A 24,821-nucleotide genomic window follows, 5' to 3' on the forward strand; every position below is an offset into this window, starting at 1 on the left:
TTATGGCGCCAGCTGATACTTAAATGTTTCATTTAATTCAAGAATCACAAAATATCAGTACAACCGCTGCCGCAGCCCAAAATTAACGCCGCTTCTCGACCGAAGCACAATTTTGATGGACGGCTCCACATCCGCACCCATAGGCAGCAACTGGTAGTGCCGCATCAGCTTGGTCACCATGGTTTTCATCTCCAGCAGAGCGAACTTCTGGCCGATGCAGTTCCTCGGACCAGCCGAGAAGGGTATGTAGCTGTAGGGTCCCAGTCTGGAGGCCTCCTCTCCCAGATGCCTCTCCGGCTGGAAGAGCAGGGGATCGGCGAAGAGTGATTCATCGCGTAGAAGCTGCCAGAGGAGTATGACCACGTTGGTGCCCACTGGAATGTGGCCACCATCTGGCGGGCATTGCAGAGTATGTATCATGTGGTTCATGCACATAACTATCCCACTCACCTAAGGCCAAATCCTTTTCCAGACAGCGGGCCACTGCCGGGATCGGCGGATACAATCGCAGCGATTCCTTGACCACGCAATTCAGATAAGGCAGCGCAGCGAAATCAGCGGAGACCACGGCCCTGTTCAAATCCCGACCGTAGTGCTCCTTCAGCTCCTCGAACAGCCTTTGCTGCACTGCCTCATGGCGCGAGAGCAGATACAGACAGAAGGACACCGCCGAAGTGGTGGTATCGTGGCCCTCAAAGATGAAGGTGTTTACCTCATCGCGGATCTGGTTGTCGGTCAGCGGTTGTCCATCCAAGGTGGCATGCAGCAGAGTGTCCAGCAGTGCGTGACGCTTGTCTGGCTCCTGATCTTGGTTCTGGTGAGTCTCCTTGGCCAGTCGGAGACGGCGCTGCTCTATAATTCTATTGGTGAACTGATGAAGGCAGTGGACGCCTGCTCGTTGTTTCTTGAAAGCACTGGGCCAGCACAACCGAAAGAGCTGGGGAAACAGAAGATGCGGTCTCATGAACCTAGTGGCCAGGATGTTCGTCAGACTAAACGGGTATTTAAGATGTTAGATGACAGTTTAAAAAAGCATGAAGAACTGCACATTCAACCTACTCTTTTACAGCGTTCACCACCTCGGAATCCGCATCTCCTTGGGCGTCCACACTCACCCCCATGGCCGTTTCGGTGATGATGTCCAGAGCAGCCAAACCCACGTAGGGATAGATGTTTACGGCCTGCTCGCCAGCGGACAGGGGTTCCAAACGCCGCACCAACTTGCTGCTCTGCCTGTCAAAGACCTCCACGAACTGCTCCAGGATGCTGAAGTGAAACGTAGGCGTGATGATCTTGCGCATCGTGTGCCACTCCTCGCCGCGGCTCAGGAGCAGTCCGTTGCCCAGCCAACCACTTAGGGCCCGGTACATGGTGCCCTTCCTCAGCTGCTGCTGACTGTGCAGCAGAGCATCCATGTGTCGCGGCTCCGCTGTGACCACAATCACGTGGCCCAGCACAGAGCCCATAAAGCTGCGTCCAAAACGCTGCACGTACTCGGCGAACTTCTCGTGGAGATCTGTCATGTGTATCAAGGGGAATTAAGAAAGCTTATGCCTTTCCACCTAAACTCACTGTCTGGCTGGAAACTGCGCATCTGCCAGGCGGATCCCACTAGGGGAACTCTCGAAACACTAGGCACCACGCCACGAAGGGGATGTCGCAGCTCCTTCAGCGCCAATCGGAGCAGCCAGGCCACCAGGCGAGCCAGCAGAAGGGTCACCAGCAGAGCCACCAACATGTTGTGCCCCTTGCAACTCGGTGTGTGGTGTGAGTGCTCTTGGACTCTCGAACAGCCGGCAATCTTATCTGGAGCACCGCAAACGGATTACCTATTTATACACCGCTCAGGCCCTTGTCATTTATAGCTTTGCGCTGAAGTTTATATAAGCAAACCGATTCGAATAGTGCGCCTTTGGCCAGAGTGAAACGGCGACACCTTGGCGCACCCAGCTAAGCGAGATGGAGAACTACTAGAACTAGCCAGCTGTTTTTCCACAACAACAACTGGTGACAAATCAATCAACCAACGCAGAACAGAACTAGATAAAGTGTAAAAGTACTTTCAAATGCCAAGAAATATATTACATAATACACATTTATTCTAGTCAAACACAGATGCTAAGAGAAGGCTCCTCAAGCTGCGCGAGGTTTTAAGCCCAAATGGACGCCGTTGGCCGAACGCAGGACGATGTTCATCGATTGCCGGGGATCAGGACCCAGGGGCAGTAGCTCAAAGTGACGGAGCAGCTTGCTGATGGTGCTCTTCATCTCCAGCATGGCGAACTTCTGACCAATGCAGTTCCTTGGTCCAGCGGAGAAGGGGATGTAGGCATACGGATGAGTCTGCGGAACATCCGCCTCGAATCTTTCGGGTCGAAATTCATCGGGGTGCTCAAAGTACTCCGGATCCCGGAGGAGAACATAAATGCCCAGGGTGAAGTTTGTGCCCGCTGGAATGCGCTTGCCACCTGACAATACAGAGGAGTCCGATTAGTTGAGGAACTGGGATATTGTTAGCCACCACCTACGTATTTCCACGTCCTCGGCGAACCAACGGCCGATCATGGGCACTGGCGGATGCAGACGCAGCGACTCCTTGATCACATTCTCCATGAACTTCAGCTCACCCAGATCGCGCAGTGTAACTGGACCCCTACGATCCTCCTCTCCGAGCACTTCACGGATCTCCTGCACCAGACGCTGCTGCACCTCCGGATGCCTGGAGATCTCGTACAAACAGAAGGAAATGGCCGAGGTGGTGGTGTCATGGCCCTCGAACATAAAGGTGTCCACCTCCTCGCGGATGTCCTCGTCGCTCAATGGAGCCCCGTCGATGGTGGACTGCAACAGCACATCTAGCAGGGCCATGCGACGCTTCTGGCCCAGATCATCTTCCACCTGCTCCTCTGGCGTCGTCTTACCTTGCGATCTATTGACCAGCGTGTGACGCCGCTCGCGGATGATGTTCTCGGTGAAGTCGTGCATCACCTTGATGGCCGCATCCTGCCGTTTGGCCTCTGAGGGCTTGGTCAGCCGGAAAATCCAGTCCACCCGCTGCCAGGCGTGGATAAAACGAGTGATCATGATGTTGGTGACGCTGTCACAATGAAGGATTAGTGAGATAGGAAGGGACGTGCCCACCAGAAGCACACTCACTCATTGACAGCCTTTACGTAGGGCAGATTGGGATTCATCTGGGCATTTATCTTGGTGCCCATAGCAGTTTCTTAAAGAAAAAAAGAATGTGTTAAGGTAATTAACTTTAGAGCTTTTAATTTTTCCTAGGCCTAATAATGGCTCTATGTATATTACAGACCCTAAGTAAGTAGAATACCACATCATCTTACCTGCAATGATGTCCAGGGCAGTTAAACACACCACCGGAAAAATGTTGATGGGCGTCTTGCCATCGGCCCTGGATTGAAGTTGCTCCACCATCACGCCGCTCTGCTGATCAAAAATCTCGACGAACTGCTCCAGGATCTTAAAGTGGAACGTGGGCGTGATGATCTTCCGCCGACCGTGCCATTTCCTCCCCGTGCTCATCAGCAATCCCTCGCCCAGCCAGCCATGGAGCAGCTTGTACAAATTATTCTTGGTGATGTGCTGTTGGCTGCTTAGCACAAACTCAATGTCTCGAGGATCCGTGGAGAACACGGCCAGCTGGTGGATAACCCACACCTTGTAGAGGTGACCGTACTTGCGCTGATTCTTCATCACAAAGTCCATGATTTCTACGGACCGAAATGAGGTGAGATTATACTATGCTTACTAACGTTTTTAACTTAAATATATTAACTCTAAATTTGTAATTTGTAATTTTTTGTATCAATTCAAATCTTAACGGTTTTTTAGGAAACAATTTGAAATGAATGTAGATAAAAAGGTTTTCCAATATTATATTATAATTGTTTATCATACAAATGAAAGGAAAATGAGAACTCACGCTCAGCATTCAGGCCGCGGTACATGAGGACGTTTCCCAGCAGGGGAAGTGGTGGCGGCCCCGGCATATAGTGCAGCATATCGTTGCGCCGCTTCCGCCAAAAGTAATCCCACACCAGAAGTGTGGCGAACGCTACCAGGAGAAGCAGACCCGCAGCAGCCAGCATTGTGCAGCGGTCGACGAATGATTCACAACTGAACGTATGAACTATAAGTAATGAAAGCGATTCTTTATCTCCCGCCACGCTTTGGGGGCTCTTTATCTGGAATCCACCCCCAGCTGGCATCCGTAAGAGAGAACCGGGGCGTAAGAGAACCTGGTCTGGTAATCTACTTTTTGCAGTGGGCTGTTTCCAGTAGGCAAAAGCAAAGAACTATTAACGAATCGAGCCAAACTAGAGTTTATAGCCTAGTCATGATGATCGTAGTTTTTTTTTTCGAAAGATCTTGCTTGGGTGGACATTAAAAGCCATAATTTAGTCTTCTTCGGCCAAAAAAAGGAATAGTTTAAAATAATAATCGTTTACCAAATGGAGTATAAATTATTTAAAATTCCTTGATCACTTTCACAAATAAACTAAAGAGTTTATGTTATGGCTCTATAAAAACTCACTGAAAGCTTGTGGTTTTAGTTATATAATATCATATCCTTAAATTACTAAAATATATATTTATTTAAAAATGTACATAATACTTTAGAAAACAAAAAACCCAAAAAATCCCAACCAAATGAGAATTTTTAACATCAAGCTAATTTTCATAGATAAGTACATACATATATTAAAATGTTTTATAAAACTCACATCGATTAAGCCTTTATTTCTATGCCTCATTGGACCCGCACATTATTTTCAAATGATATATTTGTCGCTCGAACAACTACACCTTCTTATCAGTAATGTATTTGTGCTAATGAAACGCATTACAAAAGTCAAATTTATCGAACATCTATGTATACATGTATAACTTGAACAACAAATTCCAAGATCTTGTATTGTTAGCTTATCTTACTTCAAAGAATGCACTCAAGTCGAGTTCGTTGTTTAATCATGATTACCAGGCAGCTGGGAGTTCTTATCAAAGTCGCCCGTCATGCTTATTCAGCAAATCAAAATACTGGATCTAAAGCTCGATCTGGCAGATTATAAAATATTTATTATAAGCTATGCCGATTCCGAATTACATTGCCAAAACATTCAAAAAATATGGCAAAGAAAAGCAAACAACATTTGTAATCAAATGTATTGATAAGTTAAATGGAAGTCGTTTAAAAATCATCAAAATCGATTTGCTCTGATTAGTTCTAGGCACTACCGATATTTCGGCACTTATATGTACATAAATGGGGCCCAAGTTAAGTAGCAATGACAAATGATTGTTTACACTTTTCAGAGAGTTCTAGCTTAACCTGTTTGTAGTACAGCTTCCGAGCGATTCCCTGAGTAATTTCTAATCTCTGAATGCGTCTTATAAAATTAAGAGAGGGGGATTCTAAGAGAACTTAAACATTGCATTTTTAATTGCATAGTTTTCAGCTTTTGAAAAGGCAATCTTAACATTAATAAATAAAAATATAAGTTTTAATTTTTGGTCTATTTAATTAAAGATATTTTTTATAACATTTTAATTTACAGAATTTCATGATTCACAATTTTTGGGGAATCCCCAAGTTAATGGTTTGTTTTTATTGTTAATCACATCAATTGTTTGGTATATTGGAAGAAATTTAAAAATATGAAAATTGCATAGCTTCTTTTAAAGCTTAAGTTTTTTAATTTATAAACCATATATATATGTATATATATATATTTTTTTTTCCCGTTTTTGGTCCCACGCGTTGGCTTCCGATCTAATCAGAAGCTATACCCTGACACTCTTGCACTTCTATAATATACATATGTACATATGTATGTATGGTCAGATAAGGCATGGGCTATGCGACTTTTCCCGGTTGTTATCCAAGGCGGGGGCGGAACCACGTCCGTATCAATCCGAAAACTTAGTCTTCCGATAGTGGGAGAAGCCTTGAGATACGATGAAGGTGCCATTTCTGTTTCATTTATCGGGAATGTGAGTCAACGAACCACTACCGATCCTTGGAGATCATCTTGAAGAGGAGATTCCCTCCATCATCCATAGAAATTCAACTACTATGATGTTCCCTGGTTTTTTTGACCCCATTCGTATTTTTTGGCCTTTGCCTTGCTTTTCGGCTTCAGTCCACTGATTGTGGTCGCCTTATCGCAATCCGTGCTGGCTACAAAACAGCCCCGCCGCCAAACAGAACCAACTAGTCGATGGCAAACGGTGCCAGCCGTTAGATAGAATCAATCCCGATCCCAATTCAGTCCAATCCAGTCCCGAAAAAGAGCAGCCATGTATCTGGAGATCTTTGCGATCCTCCTGACCACGGTGTTCGTGTGGGACTATCTGCGGAACAGACGTCACAACAAAATGTACGCCGCCGCTGGAATCCGGGGACCCAGGCGCTATCCCCTGATCGGCAATGCTCTCATGATGATCAAGGAGTCACCCAAAAGTAGGTTATGACCAGCCATAGATAACAAGTACTAGGTCAACCAAACAGTTCAACAAGATTGTTTGTTATAAAAACTATAAAGTTCGTAAGTAATTCTCTTCAAATATGAAATGCTCTGAGTTTTTTGGCGTTTTTAAAACCATTTTTAGAAATCCAAAATTTAAGTGCCAAGACTTATTTTGAAAGTAATTTTAAAGAATCTGGGATTTACACATTTTAAACTAATTTATAATTATAGATCATGACCAAAAGCAGTACTTAGTCGAAAAACTGTTCCTCAAGTTGAGAATTAATTAGACTCAATCTCTAGTTTTTTTTAGAGATTTTAAACGATTAGTTTTAAAATAATAAAAAATCATCAATGAAAGATCGACTTTCAAATTTCTGGAGATATTAAAACAATGTTTAGCAATGCAAATAATAATGTTCTAATTATTAATTCAAATAACAATTTTCAAGATTTTAGGACTTCCCGATGTTTAGAAAAGCAATTAATAGTGTTTTTATTTATAAATAATTAAATAATAGTTTGAAAATTAACTTTTACGAAATCATGACTCAAAAAGACCTTGAAAGTAGTTAAACAAAAACCAACCCATTTGTGTGTCTTGCAGCTGTCTTCGATCTGCAATTCCGACTGATCGCAGAGTTCGGCAAGAACATCCAGATTCAGATACTGGGCGAACGTGGCTTCATGACCGCCGATCCCAAGATGATCGAGGCGATCATGAGCAACCAGCAGACCATCCAGAAGAACAATCTGTACGGGCTGCTCCACAGCTGGTTGGGCGAGGGCCTGCTCGTAAGCAAGGGAAAGAAGTGGTTCCGCCGCCGGAAGATCATCACACCCACCTTCCACTTCAAGATCCTGGAGGACTTTGTGGAGGTCTTTGACCAGCAGAGCGCCACTATGGTGCAGCAGCTGTACGACCGGGCGGATGGCAAGACGGTAATCAACATGTTCCCGGTGGCCTGCCTGTGCGCCTTGGACATAATTGCGGAAACGGCGATGGGTGTGAAGATCAATGCCCAGCTTCAGCCGGACTTTCCCTACGTTCAGTCGGTGAAAACGTGAGTGCCCCTTCTACATATTTCTTAGCATCTATATGTTATCAATTTTAGGGACTGCAAATTACATGATTATTCATGAAATTTTTGAATCGAATCATACACAAACAATCATTTTCTTCAAGACTTATGAATTTAATTTTTTATGTTATTTAAAAATAATAATTATTTTTGAGTTATTTTAAAAAACACACTTTTCAATAATTGTTTTGATAAAAAAAAAAGATACTAAAAAAAAATGATGAGCGATATACATATATAATATAATATATCGCTCAAATTAACACCTATTTTGGAAGTGCGGCTTCTGTGTACAGATTTTCGACAATGTTTGTGAAAAGGCCTTGAATCGAATGAAACGAACTTAGACAGGACCATTTTTCAATATTGGTTATTATTTAACTTTACAATAAAAAATATTTTGCGAAAGTGGTACTTTAAAGTCGTTTTAACAGATCTCAGCTAAAATATCGTCGAAACTCAGCACACAGAAGCCGCAGTTTCAAAATGAGTTTTACTTTGAGCACTTTTTTGTACAAAAAATAGTTATTTTTAAAATATATTTGTTTTTTTTTCATAATTCTTAAAGAGAATAATCATTTCAATTCATTGTATTGTGATTTTTAAAATAAAACCTATAATACATGTGTGTATTCTAGTGCCTCTGCCATGTTGGCCGAACGCTTCATGAATCCCCTGCAGCGCACGGATCCCTCCATGAAGCTCTTCTATCCCAAATTGTTCACCAAACTGAACGATGCTGTGAAGAACATGCACGACTTCACCAGTAAGGTAATCACCGAGCGTCGCGATCTTCTCCAGAAATCGATTGCCGAAGGAGGAGGCGCAAATGGCAATGTCAACGCTGCCCCCTTGAACGATGTGGGTCAGAAGCGGCGCCTGGCCTTGCTGGACGTGCTCCTGCAGTCCTCCATCGACGGAGCACCGCTGAGCAACGACGACATCCGCGAGGAGGTGGACACCTTCATGTTCGAGGGGCACGACACCACGACAAGCAGCATCGCCTACACCTGCTACCTGCTGGCCCGCTATCCGGAGGTCCAGGCCCGCGTCTTCCAGGAGATTCGGGATGTGATCGGTGACGACAAGTCCGCGCCCGTCAGCATGCAGCTCCTGGGCGAACTCAAGTACTTGGAGTGCGTGATCAAAGAATCGCTGCGCCTGTTTCCCGCGGTGCCGCTCATCGGACGCCACATCACCGAGGACACCGTGCTGGACGGCAAGCTGATACCCGCGAACTCCGACGTGATCATCCTGATATACCATGCCCAGCGCGATCCCGACTACTTCCCCGAGCCGGAGAAATTCCAGCCGGAGCGATTCAGCATGGAGCGCAAGGGCGAGGTCAATCCCTTCGCCTACACTCCCTTCTCCGCCGGGCCGAGGAACTGCATCGGCCAGAAGTTCGCCATGCTGGAGATGAAGAGCTCGATCAGCAAAATGGTGCGCCACTTCGAGTTGCTGCCCCTCGGCAAGGATGTGCAGCCGGTGCTGAACCTCATCCTGCGCTCCTCCACGGGTATCAACTGTGGCATCAAGCCGCGAGTCTATTAGGTGTTCCTGGGTGGTCGTCTTCATTTTTTTTTAACTAGTTTTAACTCTGTAAATATTTCAATAAACTACTTGTACATGGCAATGTCCAGTGATGAATGGCACTCGGTTTTCTCATGAGTGGGGATTTAAAGTCTTTGGAGTTGAGGTATAAGATTACTGAGTTCAATATCTTCTGAAGGTGATGCCAAAATAGATTAAAAGTAGGGTACAACAATTGAACAAACCTTAGATTTTCAAAGCTTATTTTTAAGAAACAGAATTACGAGAAATATAAATTTGCACTACAATAAAGGGACTTTAACGAAATTGACTAGGTGTAATAATTGTCATAGCATATACAAATCAGAATAGATTAAAGAAAACCATAGATATTCCTTTTTTAAATCAGCAAATGGGAATAAATTCTATCTAGATCTCGTCCCACCAACATTGTAGATTATAAGTAAGAAACTACAGGCACAAAAATATCAGATCTTTAAGGCTAAAATGGACAAACTTGTTAAAGAGAATATTAATTGTCAAATTAACTAGACTTTAATATATTTAGGACTATGAAATAAAATTGATTTGATTTAATAATTATCATAGAACATAACATGAATAACAGAATTCGGCAAAAGACATTGAAATCAGCAAAGGGGAATAAATCCTATCTAGATCTTGACCCTCCATCACTGTACACAGCCTGCACGCACTTCGTCCTCGACTTGAATGGATTCTATATTAGCTTTAACCGGCTCGAACTACAACTCAAAAACAAAGGCGATTCCCGTGGAAAGACCATGGCCATCCGGGGGCCATTAGTCCCAGCCGTAGACCTTGCCCGGAGTTGGCAGCTGGGAGGTGGCCTTCGCCGCTCCTCCGGCATCCGCCGCCAGCTGCTTTTGCTGCTCCACCAGGTCGATGGGCGGGAAGACCTCGCGGCGGGCATCCCGCTGGCAGTAGTAGTTGGCCGAGTGCAGGTGCGACGGTCCGTCCGGAATCTCCGGCTGCGGCTGGGTGCGGTCGGCCAGTCCGTCCTCGAAACGCAGCGCCAGGTTGTGTTCCCGCTGTAATTGTGATTATAATCCGGTTTAATCAGAGGTTCCCATGTCCCGTCTTACATAACCGGCGAATTGTGTTATCCGGCGTTGTTGTCCCAGTGACCGGAGTACTTACGCCCAGCAGGAAGGCCCGGATGCGCTGGATCAAGGGCGAAACGTCACGGCGCAGGGCAGACATCCTGAGAGATTTAATTTGTTTATTTGCTACTAAATTATTTCCACAAGAAACACCAATTTTTAAGTGTGCCCTTCTGGTTTTCCACCCAAAATACCGGAACGCTTCAAAAAAGCGCGCTGTGGCCACACTTCGCTTGCCGCTAAAACAGCGTTCAAAACTTAAAAATAATTCGTTTAATATATTTTTATCATAGATGCATTGTTCTATTTATGTAGTTTTCAATTTTTAAATTAAAAAAAAAATTTCCATTAAAATGTAACCCCTTACCAACTTATCAATTTTCTTTTAAATTTGAATCAGCTGAATCAAACAGTCACTGTTTGGCTATGCGTCTTATTTTGGCCAAGTTACAACGAATAGACTCTTTAAATATGTTTTATTTCCTTATTTCTCCAAAAACCCAAAAAGACCGTAAAAAAATAAGTTTTTGTATCTAAAGCCTGGTAAACAATGGCCAAAAGTTAGAATGTCATATACTGTTGGATTCGTTATAAAATTTCCAATTAAATGGCATTCAGAGGTAAATTTTTTTCAGATTTTCAAATTTCTGCAAAAAATGATGATGTACCCCCTTACCAAATTTCTGACTTTGGAGTCCAAATCTTCAAATTTTGGACATAAATAAATTTTTCAAAAAACGTTTTTCAAAATTCGGTTTTTTTGTCAAAACTAATTTAATTGTTTTCAATCGATCAGGGATGGATAATATAGGTTGCCAGCTGTTCAAAATAGCAACTCTTTTGACTTTGGGTCTCATTTTGGCAAAGTTACAACAAAAAGACTCTTCAGAAATAATTTTGTTTGAAAAATCGCTAAAAAACCCAAAAAACACATTAAAAACTTGGTTTTTGTGTCAAAACCCTGGGAAATAATGGTCAAATGTTAGAATGTCATACACCGTTGAATTCGTAATAAAATTTCCAATTAAATGGCATTCACAGTTAAAATTTTTTCAGATTGTCAAATTTCTGCAAAAAATTATGATGTACCCCCTTACAAAAAAGTCAGAAATTTGGACATAAATAAATTTGTCAAAAAACGTTTTTCAAAATTCGGTTTTTTTGTCAAAACTAAATTAATTGTTTTTAATCGATCAGGGATGGATGGTATGGGTTGCCAGCTGTTCAAAATAGCAACTCTTTTGACTTTGGGTCTCATTTTGGCAAAGTTACAACAAAAAGACTCTTCAGAAATAATTTTGTTTGAAAAATCGCTAAAAAACCCAAAAACACATTAAAAACTTGGTTTTTGTGTCAAAACCCTGGGAAATAATGGTCAAATGTTAGAATGCCATACACCGTTGAATTCGTAATAAAATTTCCAATTAAATGGCATTCACAGTTAAAATTTTTTCAGATTTTCAAATTTCTGCAAAAAATTATGATGTACCCCCTTACAAAAAAGTCAGAAATTTGGACATAAATAAATTTGTCAAAAAACGTTTTTCAAAATTCGGTTTTTTGTCAAAACTAAATTAATTGTTTTCAATCGATCAGGGATGGATGGTATGGGTTGCCAGCTGTTCAAAATAGCAACTCTTTTGACTTTGGGTCTCATTTTGGCAAAGTTACAACAAAAAGACTCTTCAGAAATAATTTTGTTAAGCTGCAAAAATCCAAACACTTTTGTGTCAAAGACTTTAGAAGTATCTGTTTTTTTTATAAAAAAAAACCATATGTACATAGAAAGATGCGTATTTTTGCCAAAAGTACTGACAGAAAGAAAAACCTAATTTATGGGACACAAAAAATCCAATTTTTTTTCTACTGTGTCTATGTACGTGTATTTATTTTATTAAAATTATATCGCTTTGCACTTTCCCAACTTGTGTGTGTGTGTGGAAAACTTGAATTAATTTCCATAGAGTAATGATTACAAAATTGAGGAAACTAGCTCCTTTGGTCGTGTCCGTTAATGGATATGTTTATGGATACGGATATACATATAAATAAATAAATAATCGCTGTCGATATTCTCGATATTCTGTCTTCAGTGTTGTGTTGCTCTAATTGTAAATTAAACTAAGTACGCCGTAAACTAAACTACTGCAATTTAAAGCTGCCGCTTTAGTAGTTGCGAGAGTTCCTTTCAAAACGGTTCCAAGGGGATGGTCCTTCCTTCATCCTTCATTCTGAATCCTTCGTAGTCTTAGTCCCCAATCCTCCGACTTAGGCGGGCGTGGACTCGTCTGGCGAGGATTGGCATTCGGATTGGGATTCGGATTGGGATTGGATTGAGGTTTCGGGACTGGGCGCCAGCTGCTCCACGCTGACGGTGCGCACGAACTCGGCGGTGGCTTCGATCACAATAGTGGGCAATTCATCGGCGGCTGGAGAAACTGGAGCAGCTGGAGCAACTGGAGCAACTGCCTCCTCCGTATGCGGTGGCTCGCTGATGGTTGCTGGTGTGACTTCCTCTGTGGTGGTTGGTGGTGGTGGTGCTTCCGTGACTATCACAGCCACAGACGCAAGATCAGGCACTGCCGACGCCACTGGCTTGATCTCAGCGGAAGCTGGAGCAGGAGCTGCTGCTGGAGTGGATTCGGCAGCAGCAGCAGGAGCAGGAGTTGTTTCTGCTGGAGGAGCAGGCTCTGAAGCAGGAGTAGCCACTGGAGTTTGGGCTGGAGCTGAAGCTGGAGCTGGAGCCTTAGTCGCCGGCGCAGGCGATGCGGACTTGGCCTTGGCCGACTTGCCCACCGCCGGCGAGGGAGTCCTCGATTTGAGATTCTGCTCGTGGGCACTGCGATCCATCAAGACCGAGGTGGACTGCGGTGGCGCCGGACTGGCCGCCCGCTTGATGTCCTCGATCTTGGCGTCCATCTCGCTGCGGATTTCCTTGATGGGCTTCAGCAGGAACACTGGGACATTGTCATCCCGCCGCTGGTACAGCATCTCGCCCTCGAAATCCACTAGTTTGTGTTTCCGGGCGCGTAACAGGATGCCTACCACCTTGTCGGAGATGTAGTTGTATATCTGCGGGGGTGGGTGGATTAGGATTAGGATTAGGAATGCAGGATTAGGGGGCAACCGAGCGCTACTCACATTGAACAGCTCGCCGAAGGGAATCACGCGCATGGTGGGCTCGTCCTTGACGTCGTAGCCCTCCGAATTGATGATCTGGCACAGCTCCAGCATCTCCTTCATCACATGGATGTTGGCCTTCTGGCCACGCATCTCTGTGAGGCTGCCGGCCAGTGGCTTGCCATACTGATCCTTTGAGAATGTGGGCTTCGGCGAGGAGGCGCGTCCGTCCTGGGAGAAGGGATTTAGCAGCTGCGACTGCTTGTGCTGCGTGGCCTGGTTGTTGAACATGGCTACCTTGGAGGACAGCGGTGAGTCCTGCAAGTGGATAAGTGGACAAAAAGCCGTTTTTAAAAAGGTTTCTTTAAGGATTTTCAAAATATTACCAAAGGAAGCCAAACTTTAAATTGAACTTTAGGGCGGAGTTGCCGGACAGGCTGCTAAAACTGCTTGTCTTGTCAGTTGGCCGCGTTGCCAACTATTCGTTTGTTGACAACGTAATAAAAGGATGCCAAAATTCAAATTTAACTTTAGGGCGGAGTTGCCGGACAGTCTGCTAATACTGCTTGTCTTGTCAGTTAGCCGCGTTGCCAACAATTGCTTAATTTTGAAGTTCAATTCATCTCAAGCCTTATTTTATTTTTCAATTTGGTATCTCCAGCCCAAATGCTTTTAATTGAGTTTGCATTAAAATTAATAACATCTTTAAAGTAATTTTAATCAAGTAAATTGTTTAAAACATTGTATTGTAAACTATTTGTTTTGCCTCTGTATGTACGACCTAATATATCGCAAATTAAGCCCACAAAACTTGAATGATGCAACGTTAAGTAGATATTTCTGAAAATCGAACAAAGGTTGTAATTCTCGGAAAGCTTCCACCAAATTTCGTTTAGAATTGTTTTAAAAAATAGTTCGGTTACATTGCAAGTCCACAGCTTAAATGCAAGCAGTAGTTCCCGCGTTGCCAACTCATCCACTGGGCGCGCAATTAATGGCTTTCAAATACTACAACTTGCTCGAACAAGTTCCCACCGGGAAATTTAATTATCCGCAATTAAATAACAGCGGTTCTTACATTTTGTGTAATTTTTAATCTAATAAGTGCAAGATTCCCGCGCCGTGAACCACAGCAGCAGCAAAGGAATGCGCAAATGTCGTGGTCATAAATAAAAGCATCTGCGGGAAAAAAAACGGGGCGGACAAACAGCGGGCAATGTGTGGGCGGGGCAGCACTCTTTGACGAACAACTAAATATATACATATATGTATATATATATACAAGTGTATATATATAGGTATGAATGCCCACTTCCTACAGCAAAAAATAAAAGCGAAAGATATTCATGAAAATCAAAAACAAAACAGGAATGACCTTCACGGCCAATTTTCGCCACTAGCTGGATGTTTATTATCTTGATTATTAATATTTATGGGGCCGAATCAAGAGTGGAGTCCCTGATCGAGTTGCCCATAGACATGAATGAATAATATAGGCAAAGGCAAATATTATTGACTCTTTCCGCCGATACTTATATAATTTGCCATTTTGGCAACGCCCGCAATGACGATTCGAATTTTTCTCTCTTTGATCAATATCCAAAAATTCGTCAATCAGGCGAATTTCATTCATATCACACAGGCGAAAGCAAAAACGTTTAAAAATAAACACAACGATGAATGAAAAGCGGCCAGAACCTGGCAACTTGGCTTTTTGGCTTTTTGGCCGCTGGGGAGAGTTTTTGTTTTATTTTTTCTTCACCCGCGGGGAGAAAGTCTGGGAAAAATGCATAAAATTGTCCATGGAAATTAGTTTCGAAATTTTAATTTCGTCGCCGCAAGTGCTGGGAAGCAGCTTCTCCAGTTGTTGGGGGCGATAAAAACGAAATTTATATTGTAAACAAGGTCCACCGATCTCTAAATGCAATGGGAAACAACTGTGAAAAGCCAACGACCCAAGGAACCCAAAGAAATGCGAAATTAGTTAACAATTGTGGGAGGTTTTCATCAAAATTTCTCAACAAAATAATTCATGAATAGGTTAAAATTTGATATGTTTTGCTTATTTATATGTAAATTAGCATTTAAATCAATTTTTAAAAACATTTTAATATACTATTTCTTACCAATCCAGAAGGCATTTAGTATTTATTGAATATTATATATTGATAAAAATTTCTAAAATAATAGAATTTAAAAAACTCCCCATTAACATTTAAAATATACGTGACATTGTGTCGAACCCATAGGATATTTATTATGATTTATGCTGCTAAATAAATTATATAGAAACTGAAACGGATATTATTGTGTTTTTTTGGTAACATTTTCAGCTGCAGCTGGCCGATTCTGGGTCCGCGTCCGGCGAATTGGTTACGTCGTCTTCTGTTTTACGGATCTATTTGTCGGCGCCGTTGTCACTCTCGCGAAGTCTGCGCATTTTGTATCTACATATCTACGGCCATATAGTCTCTATACGGACGGACACTACGGACAAGTATGGGTGTCTATGCATATTCAGCATTGCTATTTCGATGGTCATTGCCAAGAATTTTTCCGTGTTTTGATCTTTCGTGCTGTACGTTCTATACGTTATATTCGTCTATATACAGTTGCGGTCAAAATAGTAGTAGTTTTGTAAGAAACGGCAAACAAAAATAATTTATCAGGAACTTTTAAAAATTTTGTTTATATTTTTGTAATATTTATATTTACTATTAAGTAAATAGGGCTTAAATAAATAAACAGTGGTCTTTTCTTAAACTGCTATGAAAACGTTTACTACAGTATATAGAAAAGTATTTTAAGGAATATATATCAGTTTTCATTTTCCTTGAAAAACTAAAACAATATCAAAAGGTTGTAAGTAAGCATTACGACAAATTAAAGAAAAGAGTTCGTATGCCTTTTTGAACACTTAAATTGTCTCGTTACTATTATCTTGACCGCAGCTGTACATAGTGAGCAAAGTAGAAGTAGGGGTGTGTATATTTTGGCAATTCATGTGGCGACAAATTAAAACAAATACAGCAACAACAAATTTCAACAAAAAGAAAAATCCCGTCTCCGCTTTGTTATTGTTTTGTTTGCAGGCTGAAATTCTTTATATCATTTCAATCCTAATGATTTTTAATCATGCTGTTGGAAACTGTCCAGACATTTTCTCGCGGCTTTCGCTTGACATTTATTCTGGCCATTTGCATTAATATATATCTTGGCATTTTTCGTTATATTTTTTTTTTTTTGTTTGGTTTTATTCTTGCTCCTCACGCATTTCTTGTGGTTTTCTGCGCATAAATAATTTTCGGGCATTTGTCGCACGAGATGTGCGAGCGAAAAAAATAACACATTGTGGTTTGAGTTGTTGCGATCTTTTTATAGTTCCCAGTGCGGCATTCCAAACATGCCTTCAAATCTTAATCCCAATCCCTTTTTTATTTTCTGGCTCTAGTGTTTTTAGACAGTATTTTCGAGAAGCTTTTGCTGGCAGTATTTGCTTTTCATGAAAGTATCTCAATATTTGTAACCATTATTTGCCAAAGCTATTTTCCTGCAACTAGTTGTTTTATCAGGAATTTAAAATATTTCTCCTAGATTTTTCGATTTTCCCAAGTTTTGTATCTTGACGCCAATGTTGCTTTAAATGTTTATTCATTTCATTTAAATTAAAAATTATGTATTTAAACGTAGCTTATAAGTGTGTTAAATATTTTATTTTGATTTTATTTTCTAAATCAACAATACTTCATTAATAATTTAGCACCATATTTGACACATATCCACATATCAGATTGTTTTTTTTAAATTAAATTAAATTGGGTAGCAATGATCAGTAAGAATTAATAAGTATCCAATTTTGATGCTTAATTTACTCACGATTACCAAAACAGTGGGTGAAGAATTTTATTGTTGGTGAAGAAATTAGACAAATATGTACTTTATGTTTGACATTTTGGAAAGGAGTTTGGTAACTTTTTGAAGAACTGATGATCCTTTGGGATTACTATATATATATAAAAATATCCAAATTACTCACCACCACGAAGCGCAGGGCACCCAATTCGTGCGATACGTCCGTCATAATTCCGCCGGGCTTGGCCTGATTGGGTTCCGGACTCTGGCTGGGATCTTGCAGGTTGGTGGATTAGTGGTGCGGAGCAAACTGGTCCGGAAAGTGGTGTGGTGTGGTGCCTGGCCTTTTTTGCTTTTGGCCTTTTGTCACCGCGAATTCGCAACACTTTTGCCTGCAATATCGGAAAGAGAAAAGAGTTGGAGACAAAGGCCCCGACGATGGGAAAGAAAACCAATTAAATTTAGCAACAAACAACATTCATAACAATGGAAGTGTGTGTGCCTGTGCCCATTGTGGATGAGTTTTTATTTCTATGGCGAATTGCCAAACAGCGTTTATTTACTTTTTACCAGTTTACCATTTCCTTTGTGACCCAGACCCAGACCTCCGTGGAGGTTCATACACGGTTCCAGGTTTCAGACTCGTAATGCCCATATACCATAGACCATAGACCATAGTTATACCCACATCCCCACCCAAAACAAAATTACAGAAGATGATGAGCAGCGGAAAATAAAAACAGAAAGCAGAGAGGAGTGAGGAGAAGAGGAGAAGAGAGAACACTGATAAAAAAGTGGATAGTTAAAAATTGTATATTTCATATTTTAGTTCAAATAATAATAATATAAAGTACAATGCATGCCAAATTGCATAATTTCAATTAACGTGTAAAATATTAGATTTGTTTTAAATGCATTTATTGAAATGTAATCTAATTTAAATTTAAACTAAAAAATGTTTTAACAAAATCTTTGCCAAAAAAATTAAATTGAAATATTTAACAAATTTTATTTTCAAAATAACCAAACACCACAATGGGTCAAAATCAAACCGAATAATGTTTAAATTGAGTATGATATATAAATTTACTACGTTTTTTTATCAGTGAAGAGTGAAGCAAAAACAAAAGCAAAACAAAGCGCAAAGAGACCGTTAGGCCTGAACTTTTGAGCGCCCCTCGTATTATAGTAGTATGGTAGAGTAGTAGCAAAGCAGTATAGTAGTCGTACGACCCCGAAAGATGAACCGGAATTCGCTTTCGTGCCCATTGCCGTTTTTCCCATTTCGAATTAACTGGAAACTGCTGTGCATTAACCCCTCCGATTTGCAGAAGGCTTTATATTAAGTTTAAACTATACATTGCAGATACAGATCAACCACAAAGAACTTGGTATGAAAATATCAAACAAAACCCTTAAACAAGAAGGGATTGCAAATAAACGTTCACTTGGCGAGAAATACTCAAATCAAATACTCATCTTTAGCAAAATATGATAAGCTCTAAAAACTTTCATTTGGTTTTTGTACTTCTTTTTACAAATATATGATTGATTCTGATTTTTAAACATCTATTAGCTTCTAGTAACAATCTAACATTTATATAAGCGTGTCGAGGTAAATTGGTTGACTGTTTTTCATTAAGTTAACTTTTTTGGGGCTTTTTTGTCACGAATTTTGGCTTTTAAGTATCCAGAGTTTTCGGCAACATTTTAGAGATCACAATTGTGACCAGTTCTTAATTATTGATCACTGACCGGTGTTTCATTTTTGTTTGGTGTTTTATCACTCACTTTTCTTGGGGTTTTTGGGAAGTATCTGCTCTTATTTTTGGCGTTTGGCTAGATGGAATTCCTCGATGTGTCGGGCTTCCAATTTTCCGTTTCGATTCGATCCACTCACAATGCAAAATGCACTTGTTTTGAAAACGTTTCTTCTTTTTGATTCAACAACGGAAAAAAAAACAAGAAAAATGTCTTTCAATTGTGAATGCCTGCGTTCCGGGTTTTATATGTCTTTTGTTTTGACTTGATTTGGATCTGATCGCTATTGGTTTGGTATAAATCTTATTTTTTGAATCTCTTGAGGGTACACGCCGTTTGGTAGCTGGGACCAAAAGTGAGCGCCGAAAGCGATCGCGCTTTCTTTTTATAGCCACGATGGCACATATACTGCGGCACTCACACACTAGCAAAGCAGCTGCTTTTCTGATTTTCTGATTTTCAGCTTTTCTGCTTTTCTGCTTTGTTTTCCCGCGCTCTCTGTGAAAATGCTCTCAGCGTTTTCTTTTAATTTTAGACCGTTCTTAGCATTTCTACCAGCTGCCCCGAGAAAAACTCCCAGAAGTTGGAAATCTACCTAGGGAAATTCGTGCCAAGTTCAAGGGAGCACCTGCTGGAGTTTTGCTTAGCCATATATGCCAACAATATATTCATTCATGTATAGTTGTAGTCGGGGGTCACTCTTCAATCAACACCAGCTTACGCGCTTCGCTGAGCCGGAGGCTCCGAGTTCGACCGCAGAACAGATATTCTTATGCTTATTCCGATTTCGTTGCCCCCCAAGAAGCCGCAGAGAATAGAGCGCAAAGTAAGAGATACACTGGGGGAAAAATGTTTAACAAAAATTAGACCAAATATCTAGCTATGAGAAAACACTCCCAATCATTTCATTTATCATATGAATTTGCATTTGGAATGTTTTGAAATTTAGAAAATTATACCTAAAGCATAACTTTTTTAATTCTAAAGAACAATTTTTAATAAGAATTATAAACTATTTCATTTTTATTATATTATATGGTTTTTTTAAGAATATTTATGTTTGTTTAAATACTTTTAACAAAAATTTACAAAGTATTTAGAAAAATCTAAAGAATAATTGAATGTTAATTCTGACATTTTAAAATTGTATAAAAAGAAAAAATAAGAAGGATTTTTAAAAGGGAACAAATTAATAAGTAGCATTTTTTTAGCATTTGTCTAAATCCCAGCTTGAAAGCTATATAATTTTTCGCTCGGTGTGGCAGCGTGTGGGAATCGCAAAAGAAGTGAAAATCGAATCAGCGATGCAACGCTCGTGCCGTTCGTAATGCTCTTGGGAAAAACCGGAAGCGGTCGCCCTGCCCCGCCTCCTTTTTCGCCCCCCTCCCCCCTCGCACACATACACATACAGTGAAGTGAAGACCCGAAATAGACCGACCATCTAACGGTATGCTGATGGTCGGGTCTCGTTTCGATCGGAGGTTCATGTAACGCGCTGATCGTCGAAGGCAATTTTGGATGCCATTCAAAATCGCATACTTTGCAACTGTTGTCGAAGAGCATGAAACGCAGCTTTTGGGAAAACTAACTAACCAGCATCATCGGAATCACCAGAATCACCAGAATCTCGGATCTGTGGATGCATCTGAGGATCCCAAAGTCGCAAAAGCCATCAAAAGGCGCGTGCCCAGCTGCCTTGGCTTGTCAGTTGGGATTCTTATACGGATTCACATACGGATTCGGACTTGGTCCACTCGGCCCGCCAATCTCTAATATACGAGTTTATTCCGCTAATTAAACAAATTCGACTGCATTGTTCGCATACAATGATGGGTACGTGGGCAATGAACGAAGGGTATGATATATTCGTACCTACATTTTCAATATGAACTTATTGTATGCCAATAATTCAAATTTACTGATGCATTTAAAAGTAGAAAACATTTATCATAAATTTTTTGTAAATTTAAATATAAAATATTATCTGTTTTCGAACGAATAGGTGCGAACTTACGTTTTCAAGATAAATCTGTTGTATGCAAATATTTAAATTGTACTGATGCACTTAGCTTTTGATTTTGCCATAAATTAGATGCAAATTTAAGCCTAACAACCTTAAGTTGTTTTATAAATATATTCATAACATTTGTTTACATAGAAATTCCTTAAAAGATAATTTAAAATGAAATCTTAAAGTGATTAGAATGATCTTAGATCAAGTTTTTTTAAGTTCAATTTTGTTTTATTTTGTAACCAGAAAAATTAAAATTTACTTATTTAAATCTTTTTCAAGTTATGGTAAATGCATCTCCCTCTAGAAATTAAATGGGGTTTGAAAGTAGAACTAAGATCTCCAATGCAGTAATCAACCGCTAAATTAAATGACAACATTATTTAAAGCTAAGGATAGGATATTCTTAAAAATATATTAAGTTGTTTGAGCAATGATAAATGCACCTCTTCCTTGAAACAAAATAGGGTTCAAGTCATTGTTTTCATATTTTCCACTTGCATCTCCTGACCGGTGGATCCTCCAAGCCACAAGTGGTTTCCCAGGTATCCCTGCGGTTCATCACTTCCTTTGGATGGGTGCCACCACTGCAGCACTCGCTTGTTATTGTTGCATGTTTGGCTGACAGCCACAAGTGCATGGCGATGCGATTTCGGTGGCAATTATACATATAATATACATTATATATTATACTCTATAATGCACGTATGTGTGGGCGAATCGGGGGCCTTTTCTTTTGGTTGTGTATGCAATATGTACTATAATGCCAACCAACATCGGTTTGCCTGGTTTGGCAGCGGCCAGCACATAAATAAATCAACTCATGAATGAAAATGCGTTCGCCTGAGCAATTTCCTGTTGCAGCTAAAGGAAACCAGAAGACCGAAGACTAAATAATCGCCAAATGGTTAGCATAAATTATTTGATAGATCTGCCAGCATGCTGTCGGCACTTTTAGTCCCTCAGTGAGACAAATGCAGTAATGAAAATCAGCCCCTAGAGAACTGCAAGTTTCGACAACATACTTGTAATACGCAATGGCCGCACTTGGCCTATAATAATTTTTCCATTATTTTTCCTTTTACAATTTGCGTCGTATTTTTGGCTCATAAACATTTCTTCAAAACAAATTGATCTTTTAAATTGATCGATTAAATGGAAATACATTTTATATGGACTTGATTACTTAATGTTCTTTGAAGGGTATTCCAATGCAAGCCAAATATATACAGTTTTAGTAACCCTTTAATCCCTGTTACCAGGTGCCTTTGAAACCTGTCAAAAAACGAGACACTTTGAATCATTTTCGGTTGCATTTGCGATTTTCTCAGCTGGGAATCCGTCAGCAAAGTGAAATATTGTGTAATTCAAACAATTAGTTGTATTTATTTGTGAAAATAGCCAAGTCGAAACGTCAAAATGAGCAATTATATTCGGAACTCGGGATGATTCATCCTAAAATTTTGTGGGGTGGTGTCACTTCTGACGAGAAAGCAAATAGATTTGCTTATATTTAATTGTTGGCCGGGTTAAGTAATTGCGCTGAATAACGGGCAGTGCCTTATTTGGCCAGCGATTGCCGCTGTTCTTCACAAATTTAAATTTCAATGCGGTGGCGTATACGTAATGTGGGGCAACGGAAACTTGCGCATACGCAGCGGCATCTGCTTAATCATATGTTTTATTATTGTTATTATGCTGTATTATTAGTACGGGCATGCATTGTGGCGCAGAAGACGAACGATATGATGGCTCATCCTTAGCTCTATATACTATATATAAGCAGGCACTTGGCCGGCATTGTGCCCATCAATAAACAGCTGTAGTCGCAAAAATAGCAGTTAAATAAAAGCGGACAATTTTAGAACAATATTTGGGCATTAAAAAAAGAAATTGCTTCCCTTATTTTTTTTGAACTGAGTGACAAAGTTACAAATTTAAATAAAAAATAAAAAGGGAAATAACATACAAAAATATTATGCCTTTTAATTCTAACATTCTAACAATTTTGCCTTTTCTGACCGCTCGTATTATATATCGGCTCGGCATGGATTTATGGTAAATGGCGTATTCTATGTGAGTACTAGATGCCAAGTGGGCAAGTGCCGTTGACGCAAATTGTGCGCCCCTGCCAAATTGCTATTATTTTTATTGTTATGATGCATAGTGCCTCCAGAGTTGAGGTCGCTTCGTTTCTATCTAGCCGCTGCACTTCGGTGTGAAGTGCGCCAAGATCGGTGATCCTAACCAGATCCGTAGCCTGGATTTCATTTTGGGGGGAATTTGGAATTGGAAAACAAACTTTATTCTTTAAACTTTAGCTTATCAAAAATTGACTAAATGAAGATAGATCAAGGTTTTATTATATTATTAGACTAGCATCTTTCTTTCAAATATTCTTAATAAATTGTATACACATATTCATTAAACAAATTTTTGCAAAATTGGTCCCAAAATAAAAGTAAAACGTGACTTTCAATGCGGAATAATACGGAAACTTTTTAGATCCTTTGTACTTAACTAATGGAAACTATTATCTAAAAGCTAAGCATTTATTATAAAAGTCGTTAAAATAAAAAAAATGAACTAACAGGCATTTCGCTTCGAAATCTGGAAAACAAATATTAACCAACTGAAATATTTTCAATAAATGGAAATGGGGTCCCACAGTCGAACCCCCTTATAGAGGATCCTGACTACGACCTGCTGGTTAGTGGCCACCTCATTGAAGTGTCGACTGGCGAGCGATGCGCAATGTTAAAATGAACAAAATTGGAAACAAAACGAAAAATGGAAATGCCAATGAAATTCCAACGCACAAATCGAGAGCCCCACACCCACAAGCTATGTGGGCTATATATCCGACATCGAGAAATCGCCAGCACTAGTAAGACATGTGTAAATATTTACGTTTTGCCTTATTTTGTGTTCATATGGAAAGGGGGCTGGGCAGGAGGAAGAGGATCTTCGAGATAAAGTGACGTCGATGTCGACGACCGACGAGCGGCGACGCAAGAATTTTGGAATTTGGCATGGTCGAAGGACGCCTGTTGTTGCCATTGTTGTAGTAACCCCACTCCACCCCTTCCCCCACCCCCCAACAAATACTATATGGTATTCCTATCCATCTACAAATACGTATATCTTTATATCTAGTACGCAGTGGGCGAATGTGCATATGTTTTTTTTTGATTGGGATTCGGATTCTGATGCGGAGACGGATTCAGATTCGGATGTGGCTGCGGAATGAGTCAACTGGGTGCTGCCAAATGGGGAATTCTATTTTGTGCTCGTATGCAGCGCAAATGCTCATATATTCGCAGCTGCATAAACATCTGCATTTTAAGGGCTATAAAGGTCAGAAGTGCTGAAAAGATAAGGAAATTGTTCGAGCAAGTAGGAATTTCAAATGGCCATGTAACTAACTAATTAAGTGATTTTGACTTTTATGGATATTATTTAAAAATCTATGGTTAATAAAAGGCATTTAAAAATCTTTGATTGAAATGAAATGGAAGCAAATCTCAGATCTAGAAAAGCTTAATTCTCAACATTAAAATGAGAAATATCTAGCACCTTTTACCTGATTATTTATAGAAAATTTGAACGATAACAAACAAATTTGGATTCAGGGAAAGTACATCAAAGCTTAAATCGAAATATATATTTAATTAAAACAATATTACGCATCTCCCTATTATATTTTAGGTAAAATGGGGGCACTACTAAAATGCAAATCGTGGAGCAAAGTCAATTTCAATTTCAAGTTCGCGTCTTCGTCATAGTTGTTTGTCAGCCAGCGCTGGGATGTGAGTGGGATGGCCTAAAT

General features: G+C 40.4%; 4 protein-coding genes across 6 annotated transcripts; 1 reads left to right on the forward strand and 3 right to left on the reverse strand.

Moving 5' to 3' along the window:
* Nucleotides 1-13: 13 nt before the first annotated feature.
* On the reverse strand, nucleotides 14-4,261 carry LOC128264644 (uncharacterized). The gene is made up of 9 exons (XM_053000241.1): nucleotides 3,947-4,261; nucleotides 3,348-3,734; nucleotides 3,157-3,226; nucleotides 2,529-3,097; nucleotides 2,136-2,468; nucleotides 1,573-1,806; nucleotides 1,060-1,516; nucleotides 451-992; nucleotides 14-392 (listed from the first exon to the last, which is right to left on the reverse strand). Exons 1-9 carry the CDS (start codon nucleotides 4,230-4,232, stop codon nucleotides 55-57), a joined length of 3,216 nt encoding a protein of 1,071 aa, XP_052856201.1. The 5' UTR covers nucleotides 4,233-4,261; the 3' UTR covers nucleotides 14-54.
* On the forward strand, nucleotides 3,611-9,706 carry LOC128264654 (probable cytochrome P450 4d14). Of its 2 annotated transcripts, none has more exons than XM_053000260.1 (3): nucleotides 3,611-3,751; nucleotides 7,099-7,555; nucleotides 8,212-9,706. In XM_053000260.1, exons 2-3 carry the CDS (start codon nucleotides 7,179-7,181, stop codon nucleotides 9,125-9,127), a joined length of 1,293 nt encoding a protein of 430 aa, XP_052856220.1. In that variant the 5' UTR covers nucleotides 3,611-3,751; nucleotides 7,099-7,178; the 3' UTR covers nucleotides 9,128-9,706. The 2 variants fall into 2 exon arrangements, with proteins under 2 accessions (XP_052856220.1, XP_052856219.1); XM_053000259.1 differs by lacking the exon at nucleotides 3,611-3,751 and adding an exon at nucleotides 5,834-6,484.
* Nucleotides 9,707-9,829: 123 nt separating this feature from the next.
* LOC128264659 (NADH dehydrogenase [ubiquinone] 1 alpha subcomplex subunit 7) lies at nucleotides 9,830-10,446 on the reverse strand. Its single transcript, XM_053000266.1, has 2 exons — nucleotides 10,286-10,446; nucleotides 9,830-10,176 (listed from the first exon to the last, which is right to left on the reverse strand). The coding sequence occupies exons 1-2, from the start codon at nucleotides 10,346-10,348 to the stop codon at nucleotides 9,928-9,930; spliced, it is 312 nt and encodes a 103-aa protein (XP_052856226.1). The 5' UTR covers nucleotides 10,349-10,446; the 3' UTR covers nucleotides 9,830-9,927.
* A 1,874-nt stretch (nucleotides 10,447-12,320) lies between these two features.
* LOC128264658 (mucin-7) lies at nucleotides 12,321-19,345 on the reverse strand. Of its 2 annotated transcripts, XM_053000264.1 has the most exons (4): nucleotides 19,012-19,344; nucleotides 17,405-17,612; nucleotides 13,390-13,686; nucleotides 12,321-13,320 (listed from the first exon to the last, which is right to left on the reverse strand). In XM_053000264.1, exons 2-4 carry the CDS (start codon nucleotides 17,447-17,449, stop codon nucleotides 12,517-12,519), a joined length of 1,146 nt encoding a protein of 381 aa, XP_052856224.1. In that variant the 5' UTR covers nucleotides 17,450-17,612; nucleotides 19,012-19,344; the 3' UTR covers nucleotides 12,321-12,516. The 2 variants fall into 2 exon arrangements, with proteins under 2 accessions (XP_052856224.1, XP_052856225.1); XM_053000265.1 differs by lacking the exon at nucleotides 17,405-17,612 and having other exon boundaries at nucleotides 19,012-19,345.
* Nucleotides 19,346-24,821: the final 5,476 nt, after the last annotated feature.

This window comes from Drosophila gunungcola, unplaced genomic scaffold (genome assembly GCF_025200985.1).
Source record: "Drosophila gunungcola strain Sukarami unplaced genomic scaffold, Dgunungcola_SK_2 000076F, whole genome shotgun sequence".
In the NCBI taxonomy this organism is placed as follows: Eukaryota; Metazoa; Arthropoda; class Insecta; order Diptera; family Drosophilidae; genus Drosophila; species Drosophila gunungcola.